The sequence below is a fragment of the Penicillium maclennaniae genome (assembly GCF_028827695.1).
Source record: "Penicillium maclennaniae strain IBT 15551 chromosome Unknown utg000008l:1.0-3552695.0:1.0-3555053.0, whole genome shotgun sequence".
Classification (NCBI taxonomy): Eukaryota; Fungi; Ascomycota; class Eurotiomycetes; order Eurotiales; family Aspergillaceae; genus Penicillium; species Penicillium maclennaniae.
In genome coordinates this window covers 3,126,736-3,141,931 of record NW_026623220.1, presented here as the reverse complement: position 1 = coordinate 3,141,931, position 15,196 = coordinate 3,126,736, and the positions used below count along the sequence as shown (strand labels likewise).

At 50.8% G+C, this 15,196-nt stretch overlaps 7 protein-coding genes across 7 annotated transcripts; 5 read left to right on the top strand and 2 right to left on the bottom strand.

The window, feature by feature from the left end:
• Positions 1-846: 846 nt before the first annotated feature.
• On the top strand, positions 847-2,142 carry N7477_010135 (ankyrin repeat domain-containing protein; the record flags this gene model as incomplete). Its single annotated transcript, XM_056971796.1, has 1 exon — positions 847-2,142. One exon carries the CDS (start codon positions 847-849, stop codon positions 2,140-2,142), a length of 1,296 nt encoding a protein of 431 aa, XP_056818775.1.
• A 2,015-nt stretch (positions 2,143-4,157) lies between these two features.
• Positions 4,158-6,171, top strand: N7477_010134 (NupC/NupG family nucleoside CNT transporter; the record flags this gene model as incomplete). The annotated part of the gene is made up of 3 exons (XM_056971795.1): positions 4,158-4,501; positions 4,576-5,842; positions 5,890-6,171. 3 exons carry the CDS (start codon positions 4,158-4,160, stop codon positions 6,169-6,171), a joined length of 1,893 nt encoding a protein of 630 aa, XP_056818774.1.
• Positions 6,172-6,626: 455 nt separating this feature from the next.
• On the bottom strand, positions 6,627-7,293 carry N7477_010133 (putative ubiquitin conjugating enzyme (UbcK); the record flags this gene model as incomplete). The annotated part of the gene is made up of 3 exons (XM_056971794.1): positions 6,627-6,729; positions 6,783-7,115; positions 7,187-7,293. 3 exons carry the CDS (start codon positions 7,291-7,293, stop codon positions 6,627-6,629), a joined length of 543 nt encoding a protein of 180 aa, XP_056818773.1.
• An 874-nt stretch (positions 7,294-8,167) lies between these two features.
• Positions 8,168-9,813, top strand: N7477_010132 (uncharacterized protein; the record flags this gene model as incomplete). Its single annotated transcript, XM_056971793.1, has 2 exons — positions 8,168-8,253; positions 8,322-9,813. 2 exons carry the CDS (start codon positions 8,168-8,170, stop codon positions 9,811-9,813), a joined length of 1,578 nt encoding a protein of 525 aa, XP_056818772.1.
• Positions 9,814-10,394: 581 nt separating this feature from the next.
• N7477_010131 (uncharacterized protein) lies at positions 10,395-12,429 on the top strand (the record flags this gene model as incomplete). Its single annotated transcript, XM_056971792.1, has 3 exons — positions 10,395-10,437; positions 10,521-11,642; positions 11,696-12,429. 3 exons carry the CDS (start codon positions 10,395-10,397, stop codon positions 12,427-12,429), a joined length of 1,899 nt encoding a protein of 632 aa, XP_056818771.1.
• Positions 12,430-12,996: 567 nt separating this feature from the next.
• N7477_010130 (3,4-dihydroxy-2-butanone-4-phosphate synthase RIB3) lies at positions 12,997-13,884 on the top strand (the record flags this gene model as incomplete). The annotated part of the gene is made up of 3 exons (XM_056971791.1): positions 12,997-13,057; positions 13,161-13,278; positions 13,374-13,884. 3 exons carry the CDS (start codon positions 12,997-12,999, stop codon positions 13,882-13,884), a joined length of 690 nt encoding a protein of 229 aa, XP_056818770.1.
• A 362-nt stretch (positions 13,885-14,246) lies between these two features.
• Positions 14,247-15,131, bottom strand: N7477_010129 (transcription factor TFIIE subunit TFA2; the record flags this gene model as incomplete). Its single annotated transcript, XM_056971790.1, has 1 exon — positions 14,247-15,131. The coding sequence occupies one exon, from the start codon at positions 15,129-15,131 to the stop codon at positions 14,247-14,249; it is 885 nt and encodes a 294-aa protein (XP_056818769.1).
• Positions 15,132-15,196: the final 65 nt, after the last annotated feature.

Sequence of the window (15,196 nt, the reverse complement as noted above, 5' to 3'; positions counted from 1 at the left end):
ACTTGGATGAAACGCGCATAAATAGACTCGCTGAATTGGATGTATAACATTCAGGCACGATAGCCTCACTCAGTATAGTTCCATATTGTGATCATCCACCTTGATGAGGAATGAAGCTTACGCAAGTGCAGTGTAGAAGTGGCTAGTCCTGAAACTCAGGAAACGTCGTTTACTCATAACAAGAAATCTAGTCCGTGCATTGCGATGAGTTGCTGCAGGTTAAGTATCTGTCATTTTTCCCCCAAATGTGTCAATAGCTATTGCGATATCAAGCTGACCAAGGGAAGTTGCTCAGGTGGAAGAGGTAATTGCGAAGAAGCTAGGCCTCGGTGTTTGTTCAGCTTATTATTGGGTTCTTACTTTCAGTAGGTTCAAATCTTTCCTTTCATTTCATCTTTTTGCGATGATTCACATTCACCAGAGGCACAACCTAATCTGTAGATAGCTCCAAGCACCGGCTTGAACACCTTTGGGATGCTTGTGTCAAATTGAATTGTCCCAAGTCAAAATGGCTGTGATGCTTGGGCTGAAAGTTTGAGGATCCGACCAAGACCACGTGGATCTTACCGAGCCTCACTAGTCTACGTCGAGCGTTTGACGCATTTTCCCCACCAACACCACCCTTGTCTTCTCATTGCGATGTTGTTGCGTTCATTGCCACCGGAGATACTTCTGCTCATTGCTGATCAACTTGATTCAAACAAAGATTTCCTCAGTCTTTTATTAGTTAACCACTTCCTACACGATCTTCTGATAAGCCTGCTCTACAGACGAGATATTCGTGTCACTGGCGGTCTCGCTTTACTTTTCTACTCAAATTGGGGATATGCATCGGCCGCTCAGGAAATGCTCGCTGCGGGGGTGAACGCCGATATTCGGGGACCTCGCTGGGGCACCAGAACTGCGCTGTTGCTCGCTATAAGCCAACATCATACAGCAATTGTTAGAAATCTCCTTGATCATGGTGCAAATCCAAATTTTATGGACAATGTTAAACATGGCCCATTGGAAACAGCTATTTTAAATGATTGCGGGAAGGATATGATACAAATGTTGCTGGATTTTGGTGCCGATATCAATCTCAAGGGATACTCAGGGCGTACGCCCTTGTTCACGGCTGTTATCGCGGGCAAATCAACCAGTGTGGCCTTTCTCCTGGCTCGAGGAGCTGATGTACATGTGCGGGAATCCAAAGATCGAAGAACTCCGCTGCATTTTGCCGCTGAGTCAGCAGGGTCATTCGATGTAGTGAGCATGCTCGTGGATGTGGGGTCTGATGCGAATTGCCTGACGGAAAGTGGTATGTCACCTCTACATAAGGCTGCCTATGCCCGGCTTGCCGACAACGTTCAAGCCCTTTTGGACTGTGGGGCTGACGTGAATCTCCGCACACCTGCCGGACAAAACGACGGGCAAACGGCAATTCATTATTGTGCCAAAGGATGGAGTTCAACCAAAGATGTCATTCAATTGCTTGCTGATCATGGAGCCGATGTGAATTCCAGAGATTCACAGCAACGTACACCTCTGCTCTTGACTATTGAACAAGGCAATGCTCAATGCGAACATACAGCAGAGGTGCTACTAGATCACGGTGCAGATATATGCGCCAAGAATGAGCGCGGACGGACTGTGATGCATGGCGCTGCTCGACAACTCTCGGGGAAATTGCTGGAATTGCTTTGTCAACGAGGTGCTGATGTGAACTGGAGTGATGACAATGGAGACACTCCACTGTTCACGGCCATTGAATCACCAAAAAGTTGGAAACAATCTCCGAGGACCATTGATGTCCTCCTTCAACTAGGTGCAGATCTAAACCACAAGAACAGTCGTGACCAGAATGCCCTTTATCCCGCAATTTGTCGCAGCCATCTAGCAGCGGCACAGATTCTCCTCGAGCGCGGTGCAAATGTGCACAATCAGGATAGCCAAGGGATGACCCCTATGCATTGGTGTAACAGAGCGTTTGTTGGGCACGACACCACTAATGTTATCGGTCGTATGATTGGGCTACTTATCAAACACGGGGGTGACGTTAATTCTCGAAACTATGCCGGGCAAACTCCACTGGGTATGAATTTACAGACGGGCAGTTTGCAGGTCCGCGAGTGCTTAATAAATGCCGGTGGCATTGAGTAAAATAGCTTGGATGTTCTTGAAATCTACAGAATCTCGTCTTGTAGCACAATCATTTGCTGGGCTTCATACTCCTCACTTCAATGTTTCATTTCTTACCTTGAGTACGAGATATAATGGACGGAACTCACCTTTTTTTCATTCAGTGGTGCAGTTACTGATCACGACGCGGGGTACCACTTTGCCCACTTCACTGCCGTGTATCTCATTTTCCTCATATTCATATTCATGTTATGCAATCACATTACCTACAAGTCAAACACCATATTGATGGCTTCTTATTTTCAGTGTTTGACATAATGATATGAGGTGGAGATGTCAAAGCTTTGTTTGACAATACTTTCAGCATGGCGGATTTGACTCAATTTCTGGCACATCGATAACTTCATAAGTGTGTTCTTTTCAAATTCCCACTCCCCTGTAAGTATTAGCTCTTTTGGACTCTCCTCCATTCCTGACATGAACGCAATTTATTCTTTTCAACACAGTTCTAAAATTTGTAAGAAACCTCCTAGACCTTTCTTCTTACATACAGGGTCATAGTAGCCAAGCCGCGCCTTTGACGACACGTTTGATCGTGTACTCGCTTGCCATGCTCTCACCTTCTTGGAAGGATCTCATGGCCTTTCACTGGCTTGGACTACTACATTGGTGTCAAGTTTGATCAAAAAGGTTTCAAGATCTCTCAAGATCGTGCATGAACTATCCAGCATGCAGCCGTACTTAGTATCGCGTTATCTGGGGGAATTTCCTTCACGTACATTTCAGTCATTGCGACCAATTGAAATGCAATTCCGCACTTCTTTTCTTCATGAATTATGTTCACTCTATAGCTTGGCAGCATTGTGATTGGAGGGGGAAAGGTCCCAAGAAGACTAGTCCAGGATCTTATTTGCCAAGGTGAGAGACGTTTTCATTTTACACCCAGTCGATCCTCCTGTCCGTCTATCAACGGTATGTTTCCCAGGCCTGGCGGGGCCAATTTGGGTCTACGTAGCCGAAATGATGCTTCCAAGGATTGCCAAGTCAACACCTCCCGTCAGAGGGTTACTCCGGACCCTAAAGCCTCGCAAGACCAGCGTCTGCAGCTGACATGCCAAGTCGTACTCTCACTGGGGCGGAAGTCCCCTATCGCAGAAAAAAAAGATTGGAATCCTGTGTGCAGAGATTGAAGCTGAAGTGGGCCAAATGTCTAGAGTCGATACGAATTTTAGCGCGAGCCAAAGATAAGAGATCTTGCACCACGTCAATGATATCCTACTGAACTAGAGACCTCTTCAGCAATCAATCTCATAAAACAGATGACATCGCAGGTCCTTTACCTAAGATGAAAATTTTGCACTTCCAGAAAAGACCTCGAGAGCACACGACTCGACCACACAAAGAAAAGAAAAGGTTGCGCCCCCCCACTTGCCCTGTGGTGCGGATATTCCCTTTTCAAGGTTAGGGCCGGTGGTCGTCCACCAACCACTGTGACTGAGGTGGCAAGATACTCACCTGGATCGTGTTAGAACCCCGAGATAGCGGTGCCCGCGCGCTATCATTTGCCCATAAATCTCTGGTTACATGGGTCCCTCTCACGTGAAACGGGTGGCCCGTCGGCCAGCCCGTCTGGCGCCCGCGAGTGGAACGAACCAAGAGGATTGAGCCCGAGGGCTTGATGGAGCCAGTAACCTAAAACCCCGTGTGACTGTCTTTATCTCGCCCTAAGGGCAATCAAGGGCACTAACGACGAAGTATTCCCCGCACAGAAATCCGGTTGATGAACTAGTTTTTATTGCCCCCGTTTGCCCCCAATGGACAGGCGAGGAATGCTTAATACCAAGCCAGCCACAATGCATCGGTCCGATCTCTGATAACTCGCTCCGCGTTGATAAATCTCCTCTCCTTCTCCCCATCCTTTCGCTGCCCTTTTCAACATCTGGGGCTTGTGTAACGTGGGAAAGGGAATGTTCACGTGAAGAGATAAGAAAAGATTGCAGGTCAAAGATTCAACATTGATCCGGTTTTCTCCAGCCATGGCAGAAACCACCGAGTCCAAGACGTCTGTGGACGTGAATGTTCACAGCTCGCACCAGGTAGATCCTGTGCTGCAGACAGAGCACCAGCATCACCACGGGCACCACCACCATACAGCCTTTGCGGAGCAGGGCCGCGAAGAAGAAGTGGTGTACTCCAAGGATACCGCATTCGAGAAGGGAATTGTGCCTGAGCCATCACCTCTCGATCACGCCAGCAAGAACCTCAGCCAAAGTGACGCAGAGACGGGGGAGTTTCAGCCTGCAAAGCGACCATGGCAGCGACGCATGCTCAAGCATTGGCGCCATGTGGCCCATGCCGTGATCTGGCTTCTGTTCACCGGGTGAGTGGGGAAAAAAAAAGACTTCTGCAGTGATCAGCGCATTGAGAGGAATCGGACACTTACACTGCTCTTAGCTGGTGGATTGCGGGTCTGATCTTGCACCGGTATGATTTGGGATGGCTGATTCCGTTCCTACTGTATCTCGCTGTCACGCTGCGCATCATTTTCTTCTACGTGCCCATCACTATTGTGACGAAACCGATGCATTTCGTTTGGAACAACACCGCTCGTCCATTCGTTGCGATCATTCCGGAAAAGCTGAGATTGCCTCTCGGAGGTCTAATCACCATTGGGGTAATTCTCATCGGTGCATTCGCTTCCCCTTCAAGTCAAGGTAACTCGCGGGCAGATCGCGCAGTGAGTCTATTCGGCCTTGCAGTCTTCCTGTTGATCTTGTGGGCTACATCACGAAACCGCAAGAAGATTGTCTGGCATACCGTGATCGTCGGTATGCTAGTCCAGTTCATCGTTGCGTTGTTCGTCCTGCGCAGCGGAGCAGGTTACGATATCTTCAACTTTATCTCGACTCTGGCCCGTGACTTGCTCGGATTCGCAGGCGATGGCGTGAAGTTCTTGACAGCCGATGCCTTCTATGATATGACCTCGCCTCTTCAGCCGGGCACTTGGTTCCTTGTCAGCACGATCCCGGCGATCATCTTCTTTGTTTCGATTGTTCAGCTCCTGTACTACAGTAATGTCCTGCAATGGTTCCTGGTCAAGTTCGCCGCGTTCTTCTTTTGGTCCATGCGTGTGTCTGGTGCCGAGGCTGTCGTGGCAGCTGCTTCGCCCTTCATCGGACAGGGCGAGTCCGCCATGCTCATCCGACCCTTCGTTCCGCATCTTACCATGGCTGAATTACACCAGGTCATGTGCTCTGGCTTCGCCACTATCGCCGGTAGTGTGTTAATTGCCTATATCACCATGGGCGTCAACTCGCAAGCCCTAGTCTCTTCCTGCGTGATGAGCATTCCCGCCTCTTTGGCTTGCTCGAAGCTGCGCTGGCCCGAGGAAGAAGAAAGCCTGACAGCCGGCCGTGTCATTATTCCTGATAGCGACGAACACAAAGCCGCCAATGCTCTGCACGCCTTCTCAACGGGCGCCTGGCTGGGTCTGAAGATCGGTGCCATGATCGGCACCACTCTCCTCTGCATCATCTCCCTCATCGGTCTTGTCAATGGCCTGCTCACCTGGTGGGGCCACTACTTGAACATCAACGACCCACCACTGACCTTGGAGCTCATCGTCGGCTACATCTGCTACCCAATTGCGTTCCTGTTGGGCGTCTCCCGCGACGGCGATCTGCTCAAGGTGGGCCAGCTGATCGGTCTCAAACTTATCTCGGTATGTCCCATTCCCCGGTTAGTGAATATCGACCTCACATTAGATAGAACGAGTTTGTCGCCTACAACGCCCTTCAGAACCAGGAGGCCTACCAGGACCTTTCAGACCGCTCTCGTCTCATTGTTACCTATGCTCTCTGCGGGTTTGCCAACATTGGCTCCCTCGGTCAACAAATCGGTGTTCTGGCGCAGATTTCTCCTGGTCGTAGTGCGGATGTCTCGCGCGTTGCAATCAGTGCTATGCTCACGGGCGCTCTTAGCACTTTTACTAGTGCCACTATTGCTGGATTGCTCATCACCAACGAGAAGGCGTATTTCACTTCTTCTTGATCTAATAGGTTCATAGGCCCACTTGTCGTTGTCTCTGTGTGTTAACTAGCTAGCGTAAAGCCAATATGATGAATATACCATACTGTTTTCAGAACTTTGCCCTTCGAATCTTGACCTTGCACTACCTCATTTTGAACTACTTAAATGCCGAGTCCAGTGTTAATGACTGCCAGTCTACAACAGACCGAAGTATACGCAAGGAGAGAAGGCGTGAATAAGAGCAACGAATGCCCCTTCACGATGATATTATCCAAACAGGGACCCACTTGGAAAAACTAGGGCCTCACGCGCCTGTTTGTGAATGCGTGCAATAAAGATAGCAATAGAACCACAGATAGCCCAAAAACTCCAAACCCAATGAACCAGGCCACTATGCATATATACCGAGCCTCCGCGTCCCCGTGACGGGGTAGGTAGCAACGGTGGACGCCAATGCAGACTCCAGAAGCAGAAATCTAATCGTCGTCAAGGTCGCGGTGGCGGGCGAGGACATGGCGCTTGAATTCCTCTTGGTCGGAGTCCCAGAGTTCGGCGGCCTGGGCGTTGAGCGGGCTCGCGCTGTTACTTTGGTCAGTAGTTGCCAACATATGAGATTCCAGGGGATATAGTACTTGTTGGGCTCGCCCAGAAGACTCTGCAGACTCAGCAGGACACTCTGCACGTTATAAACGGCGCTCCATTTGTCCTTGAGAATGTCCAGGCAGATACGGCCGGAGAAATCGACGTTGGGATGGTAGATGGGAGTTTTGAAGAGGACGGTCGGCGGAGAGTAGGGATAGTTGTTGGGGAAGGCGAATGAAAGCTTCAAGTTCAAACCCTCGTAAGGAGTCTCGGTCGGGCCAGTAATGGTCGCTGTCCAGGAGAGTAAGTTGCCGTCGGCGTCGGGGAAGGCGGAAATGCCGGGCGAGGGCTGGATCATGAGCTGCATCAATTCGGCCTGCAGGCTAGATGCAGGAGATTGAGTTAGTACATTGGGTCTTCCAATTGAGGTCAAGCTTATGGAGGCCGAACGTACCGCTTCGTGACGCTCTGAGTTTCATTGCGCTGGCTCGAGGTGTTCAGCTTGGAGGCTTCCAGCGCCTCGGGCGCCGAGTTTTGAGTGTCTTCCATAGTGTAGTCCATCGTAGACAGAACTGACAAGCTCCGGACTTTTCACGGAGTGATTTCCAAGGCTGCGAATTCCTGGACGTTGACTGGATTGCTGGTTACAGTAGCACGAGGGTTGCGATGGAATGACGACGGATCCGAGCAACGGCCCCACAATGACCAAATGCAGTAACGAATGGTTTCAAATGAGGATACTGAGGGTGTTGAGGATAGATCAAGTAGCCAAAAGGTAGAAAGGAAAGAAGGTGAGATTCGAGAAGATCAGAGGGACCGAAAAAAGACTAAGCGCTTTGTTTACGCGCGACCCCGGCAACGCCCCGCCGGAGCTGAGATCTGGATAGAACCAGAACCAGAGTCTTGAAACCACCACGCCGATGTGAGAGTACAGCAATGAGTAAATTACTCGCTAGGTACAACAATTCTAGAAATACCGGAGCATTATGCATATCAGACGAAAACCCAAGTGTCCAGTCCCAAAGCCCAGGCCGATGGGTCTAAAACCGGAGCTGTTAGTGCGATCATCTGCGGGTCGCACTGATCCTAGAGGGGCTCGGGCTATGTATCACATTGGTAGACCTGATCATTGTGCTTCCATCTTATACACATGAAGTCCCTCGGGCTGCCTAGACATACCTACACATGCTGTCTGTGTAGTCCCTGTAACAAGATGTCAAGGTTGTCCAGGTTATCAACACACTACCCAAACAGGATAAAGTGGCCCGCGTCGGTGGCCCGTGTTTCTCGCAACGCGCTGTGCTCGGCGCTCTGCACCCTTGCCTATCACCGATCTCCCTCGCTTCCACCTCAACTCGTGATGTCGGAATCCTGATAGTCGCTCATTAACCCAAGCTTCCCTCTCAAGTCACTCGTTTCTTCACTAGACCCCACCATGCAGCATTCACAATTGGCCCCGCTTCCGAACGACGTGCCTTTTCGCATTGTCTCCAAGACAATCGGCCAAGGCGCGTATGCCTGGTACGTGAAAGCTCTTGTTCTTCGTATTCCTGGTGGAAACGGGATCTGATGAATTTTGCCCCTCTTAGCATTAAGAAAGCCTGTCCTCTGGACTCGGACAACCCCGTCTTCGCCGTCAAGTACATCCACAAAGATTATGCCGCGCGCCACGGCAAGATAAGCGCCAGACAACTGCAGCTGGAGGTCACGGTGCATCGACACGTTACAGGCCACAATAATATCATCAGCTTCTATCAGACTGGTGAGGATGACATCTGGCGGTGGATCGCGATGGAATTGGCCGAGGGTGGCGATCTTTTCGACAAGATCGAGGCTGACGAGGGTGTGGGCGAGGACATTGCGCACGTTTATTTCTCGCAGCTCATCAGCGCCGTCAGCTTTATGCATTCAAAGGGTGTCGGTCACCGTGATATCAAACCTGAGAACATGCTCTTGACTGCGGACGGAAATCTGAAGATTGCGGACTTTGGCCTGGCCGCACTCTTCGAGTATAAGGGAAGCAGGAAGCTCTCAACCACATTTTGCGGAAGCCCACCCTATATTGCACCCGAGGTCATTACCTGTAGTACTCGTGGTCAAACGAAAGGGTCAGGATATCACCCAGACTTGGTAGACATCTGGTCTTGTGGCATTGTTCTCTTCGTTCTTTTGGCAGGAAACACGCCCTGGGACAGCCCGACTGATGACAGTTATGAATTCCACGAGTATGTTGCGACAAACTCACGAACCACTGATGAGTTATGGCAAAAATTACCGGCGGCCACTCTTTCACTACTGCGCGGCATGCTGACCGTGGACCCAAAGAGTCGCTTCTCGCTTGAAGATGTGCGAAGGCATCCATGGTATACACGGTCAAACAAGTTCCTGTCTAGCGATGGCAAGCTGAGAGATCCAATCAATCTCGCCACCTCCATGTTTGAGTCATTGCACATTGACTTCAGCCAGGATCCCCTCTCCGAGAAGCGCAAGGGTCCCAGCCGGAGTCTAGAAGCAATGGATATGGTTATGGATGTTGATCAGCCATCGGCCGGCTTCTCATCCACACAGCCCGAAGTGGGAGGAGGAGGACTGGTGATGGACTGGGATACGCCGCATTTGGCCTCCGAATTTTCATCTACTCAGCCCGCGGGGAGGCAGTTTGCTTCTCAGGATGCCGCAATGGCAAGTCACCTCGAGGACGAGCCATCAATGTCACAATTCTCTCAACAGCCGTCTGTTCCCGTGAGCCGCACCCAAAATGCCCAGAAATTCCAAGATATTGTGCCATCTCGTCCCATGACCCGGTTCTACTCCGCGTGGGAATTGAAACTTCTGGTCCCGTTGATCTGCGAAGCCCTCCATCGACTCGGAGTCCCAGTACCATCAGTCCCCGCAGTGAGTGCCGGTGATAGTTATGCTATGATTCGGGTTGTTGCCAAGGATGGCCGAATGTGTCCGCTTCAGGGTAAAGTCCTCATCGAGTGTGTATCTGAGGGTGTTTTCGAAGTTGAGTTCGTTAAGATCAAAGGCGACCCCGTCGAATGGCGCCGATTCTTCAAAAAAAGTGGTTATTCTCTGTAAGGATGCGGTTTTTAAACCAGACGAGTGATCCCGTCCTTTCTGGTCATTTATAAACCATGTATTGTCTCTTTTCGCTGTGCTTTGGCCTTTTTTTTTTTTCTCATGTTTGTTTCTTAATCTATGACTTACGACCCAGGAGGTGGATTAGGTTGATTGGCGTCGAACTGTGACAACTTCTGTAGATTTCTTTCTCCAGCCAAATGCTCAAATCCATATAGTCTTTAGTGTATCTATGTGTCAGGTCTTCTTCAAACACAAGGTGAAACACTCTATTTGGGATTCGGAAAAGACATCCGTAGTGACAGTTTCATCGTAGTCGTTTATACTTTATCCACCAAAACTCACGTCACGGGTCCGTCACTTCGAAATCAAGTTCTCTATCTCCTCCTCTTTGCATTCCGAGGCTTAAATGATCATCCTCTCGATGTACACAGTACGGTATGGGTGCACGTGACAACAGCGCAGATCGCGGGGGAGATGCGTCTGCAACTTTTTCCAATCCAACGTGACCGGCTGCGGCCCCTCGAACCCCTCTCAGACTTCCATCTGCCCCCGATGCTGCAGCCTCTAAAGCTCTCCTCATGGACAAGCTGCCGGTAGAGATCCTGACCAAAATCATCGACTGTAAGCGCCGCCGAAGTCCCCCGAATGTTCTCCGCATCATTTCCTGCAGAACGCCTGAACGCTGATAAGTGCCCAATTGCCAGTTCTTACCCCTCGTGAGAAGGTACCACTACAATTGGTCTCTAAGAAGATCTTTGACCTCGCCCGCGATAATAATCTTTGGAAACTTCATTGTTATGAGGAGTCGTGGGCTGCTTTGCGGGCCTCCCGTCCCGCGGGCCGGAACTCGGAGAGCCTGCTTACGAATGAGACTGCGTTCCTGAGCAGCCTGGGACAGACCTCGTTACGCGATCTGATTCAACCCCCTGCTCCACAGCCTGACTCTGGTGGTCAGGATTCTCGTGGACTGCCCTTGAGCGAGAGAGCGAGAGCAGCGGCCGAGTGGGACTCGTCAGCAGAGGGAGAACACGTGGACTGGTACTCGGAATATATCGCTCGTCATGGGCCTCTTTCTTTTTCATGGGTACAGCAACCGCTGCACGCAAAAAGCGAAGGTCGCAAGCGCCAGCCCTATGAAATTAAGGGCATGGGACTGTTGAAAGACTGGAGTTCCGCGCGAGAAAACAAGATCATTGCTCCACTTGACGATGGCAGCGTCTGTATTTGGGACTTGAACCATTCTCACTCCTCTGATTCACAATCTGGTAAAGGTAGAATCCTTGGGACGAGCGAGCCGGGTGTTCTCATGAAGGATCTCTCTGGGCGAAGAGAGCACTCGCCTTCAAAATCTTCCCTAGATTTTATTAATCTCGGCGAGGGTGTGAGTGTAGACTCATTCCGGCGGCGGGCGTATCTTGCCATTGGAAATGTCCTCAATGAGGTCGATTTGGAGACTTTGCGGGTTATCTCGCAACAACGCTACCCTTGGTCCATCTTTGCGCTGTCTCAAGAGACTGATTATTCAGTTCCACTAACGCTAGCAACCACACTTAGCCTACAGATACATGACTCTAGATTATCGGCCGCGGAAGAGGAGGAGGCTATCAGTTTACGATGCGAGAAGAACTCGGCGCCGTTGGTTCCAGAGCTAGATATATTCCCGCACTACGACTCGCCACAACTACAGTTGCAACCGAATGGTCTGCCGCCTCGTCGACTTCGCAGCCCAGGTCCTGAGCAAGAGAACTATGCGCCGCTATTCCAGCCTGGTCCCCTCTCTATATTACATCCGCCAGCCCCACACGTGAACACCATTTTGCTGGCCGGTCGGTTCCCTAGCATCCTCTGTTATGACAGGCGGTTCTTTCCTCGTCTGCAGAGCACCGTTCATTCTGGCGGTCGACTGTGCGGTCTTGCATCTGCTCCCGGGCCCCGCTTCCCGTGTTCTCCGACTCTGTCTACCCAGATTCCCATTCCATTGTGGCGTGCGGCGAATACAACGGCAGAGGCTCTTTGGAGCTTTACAATCTTCGGTCCTCGTCTAAGGAAACCGACAACAGCAATCTATCAGACAGATCGTCACAGTTGACCCCAATGTATAAAAACCGGCAAAGTGCGGCTAGTTCCAAGCTGTTGTCAGTGGCATCACACGGTAATCGCCTTGTCTACTCTGACTCCGAGGGCAATATCAAATGGGTGGAGCGAAACGGCCGAGCAGAAGTACGACGATGGAACATCAATACTTCACAACCATATGATCCATCCCCGCCGCGTGGTCTCTGGCCAAGCTCTGGGCTCCAAAATCAGAACAACGAGGTTGCACGAAAAGTTCTTCCTACCGGAGGCAACCTTTCCGGGGACGAGTTACTGATCTGGACGGGTGAGCGCATTGGGCGCATCAGGTTCTCCGTTCCCGAAGATCGTTACCTCGACGAGATCGATGAAGACGACTGGTTCATGCATGCAGAAGTCGACGAGGAGACACGAGAAGCTATGCGAAAGAAACACCGCGACGAGTGGGAGAAGGAGAAAAGATATGAAAAGACCATGCGGCAAGCCTTGGAGAGACAGGCAGATGAGGTGCGTTGGATGGGGACGGACGGTATGAGCTGATCCCTCTGTGGTACTAATGTTGCCCTCCTGACGAACAACTTTTCATCTTCATGAATTGGCGACCATTATTCCGAATTTGCATTTTCATCACTAGCATAGATAGAAATGGCCACTCGGTGTCCAGTTACATATACTGTCGTTTGAGCAGCTAATATATTTTAAAATTCCATTGATCATGCTCACTATAGCTGTTATCATGCAAAGATCTCTCGCCCAAATAAGGTCCGACTACACCGAAGGATCCGAGGCCTCCGAGGGCCCGTAGAGCGAGATGAGATTCCCACGGAAAGAAATCGAAGCGACTGGGGCACAAGGCCGAGGCCGAGGCGACCCACTCACCGCCCGGCTCCCCGCGCCGAGCATCACGAGCATTTCTAATGCACTTGTCAGCCATTACAGACTCTCTATTCTTCTCCAATTTGCAAATTTTTGAAGTGCAATACTTCGAGGACATTGAATTGAACAACATTCACTCGAGACCCCTTAATTCCACCAAGTCTTCACATCAACGTCCGAAATTGTGCAGTGAGGGGCAAAAATAACCTCCCCGATAACCAATCGCCCAAGATGCCCTCTACAGAGGTTGCGCAGCAATTCGACTCGATTGAGGACTCAATCGCCGCCTTCAGTAAGTCCGTACTTCTGAAATTTCTCCCATTTCCCCCATTTATCGCACTCTCCTATCCGTATGGCCTCCTATTGGAACACGACTGACTCGTGACTCACCACAGAGAATGGCGAATTCATCATTGTGCTTGACTCGCAAGACCGAGAGAACGAAGGCGATCTCATAATTGCAGCAGAGGCCATTACGGCCGCTCAGATGGCCTTCCTAGTGCGCTACACCAGGTAAGCACGCCACCCTTACTCGGGACTGCGAATCTTCCAGAGAGCAAATTCCACCCTATTCCTACAATAATACAAAACTTACCCCCCGAATCCAGCGGCTTAATATGCGCCCCCATCACTCCGGAACTCGCGCTCCGCCTCGCCCTCCCCCAAATGGTTACCGAGAACGCCGATCCCAAAGGAACCGCGTACACCGTCACAATCGACTCCAGCGATGCGTCCGTGACAACCGGAATCTCCGCTGAAGACCGCGCCCTGACATGTCGCACACTTGCATCCCCAGACGCAAAGGTCGACTCCTTCCGACGACCGGGACACATCATTCCGCTGCAGGCGCGTCCTGGCGGCGTGCGCGAGCGCTCAGGACACACCGAGGCGGCTGTTGAGTTCTGTAGGCTTGCTGGCAAGGCACCGGCTGGTGTTATTGCCGAGCTGGTGGAGTGGGGTGAGGTGACCGAGGGCGTTGCTGAGATTCGGGGTGAGAATGGTATGATGCGTAGGGATGGATGTTTGAAGTTTGGCAAGAAGTGGGGGATCAAGGTGTGTACGATTGAGGATTTGGTTAAGTATGTGGAGAAGACTGAGGGTGTCAATGGCCGGCAATGAGAGCCTCTCAGTATGACGAGTTGCTTTCTTATATCCCGTTCTAGTTCTGCCTGCCTCTGTACATCTCTGCTTTTGTGGATACCTTTAGATGAATGGATAAAAGCCTATAGACCTTGGGGTTTTCGATTGGAAGTAGAGGACTCTTAAGGGGAAGTAATCAATTCTAAGCGAAACAGCTTTGACGTTTTGTTTTGTTTATCTGGGTATCAATCATTTTGTCATAATATACAACCTGGCAGGTTTCGAGGTCGGTCAAAGGGCAAAAAAGCCAGTTCAAGGTTGACCAAGATGCAGGAAATTTTCAAACGCCTATGCAATGCAAACAAAGTCCTTGGTCATATTGAGAAGACACTGAATGCCATTCACCGCTTGAGGTGCGAGTAGTCCCTCAGAATACCCATCATGTGGGTGTTGGTCGTCTTGCCGCTACGGCGTGGCTTCTTGGTCTTCTTTGCCTCTACCTTCATCCGGGGCTTGACCACTTTGTTCTTGTTCGTCGGGACGATGCCAGCCTTATCCAAGGCCTCCTTGACAGCCTGCGGGTCCGGGATTTTGATCTTCTCCCAGATCTGTTTGAATTCGTCATCAAAGTGCTCAATCAGCGAAGGGTCATTGGCCCAGATCATCTTGGCGTGGTCATCCTTCTTGTTGCGAGTGACCAGGAGCTTCCCTTCCTTCTCCATCTGGTTAATGGCGTCCTCGACATTTGGCCAGCCCTCACGTAGCTCGCGCACACTCATACCAGTCGCAGTAGTCTGAGATTGGAGCTTCCGAAGAAGCTGCTCAGGGTTACGCACGTTGTGAGGCGGACGGAAAGCAAAGGTGCCTTCGCCGCCTGCCCCGCTTGGATCAAAGTCGACCTTCTCGTGTTTTTGTAGGATTCGTCGGAGTGCTTGAACATATCCCGGATCATTCGCTCGGTGTTGCAGGGAAAGGTAGGACACGATATCGGCAAACTTGAGCGGCACACCTTTCGACTTCATGTGCTCGATCGCAAAAAGCACCTGGGTCATGATATCCTTTCCAGTACCCGTGTTCGCGGGCTGCGAGTAAACGATATCCACGTCATGCCGCTTTTTCTTGGCGTCGACAGCATTAGAGGATGGAGTCGGCGCAGATGAAGGAACCTGTGAGCTGGTGGCGGAGGCTGGGGCGTTGTTGGCCATACGTCTCTGCTGAGGCATGCGGTTCGCCGACTCCATGACGCTGGCGTTGAAGCTCTTGAGTTGATTCTGAAGGTAAGACATGACCGCGGGAGGTGTGGGATGATGCCCCGACTGCACACTTGTAAGTAAGAGGAGGAGTCAAAGAG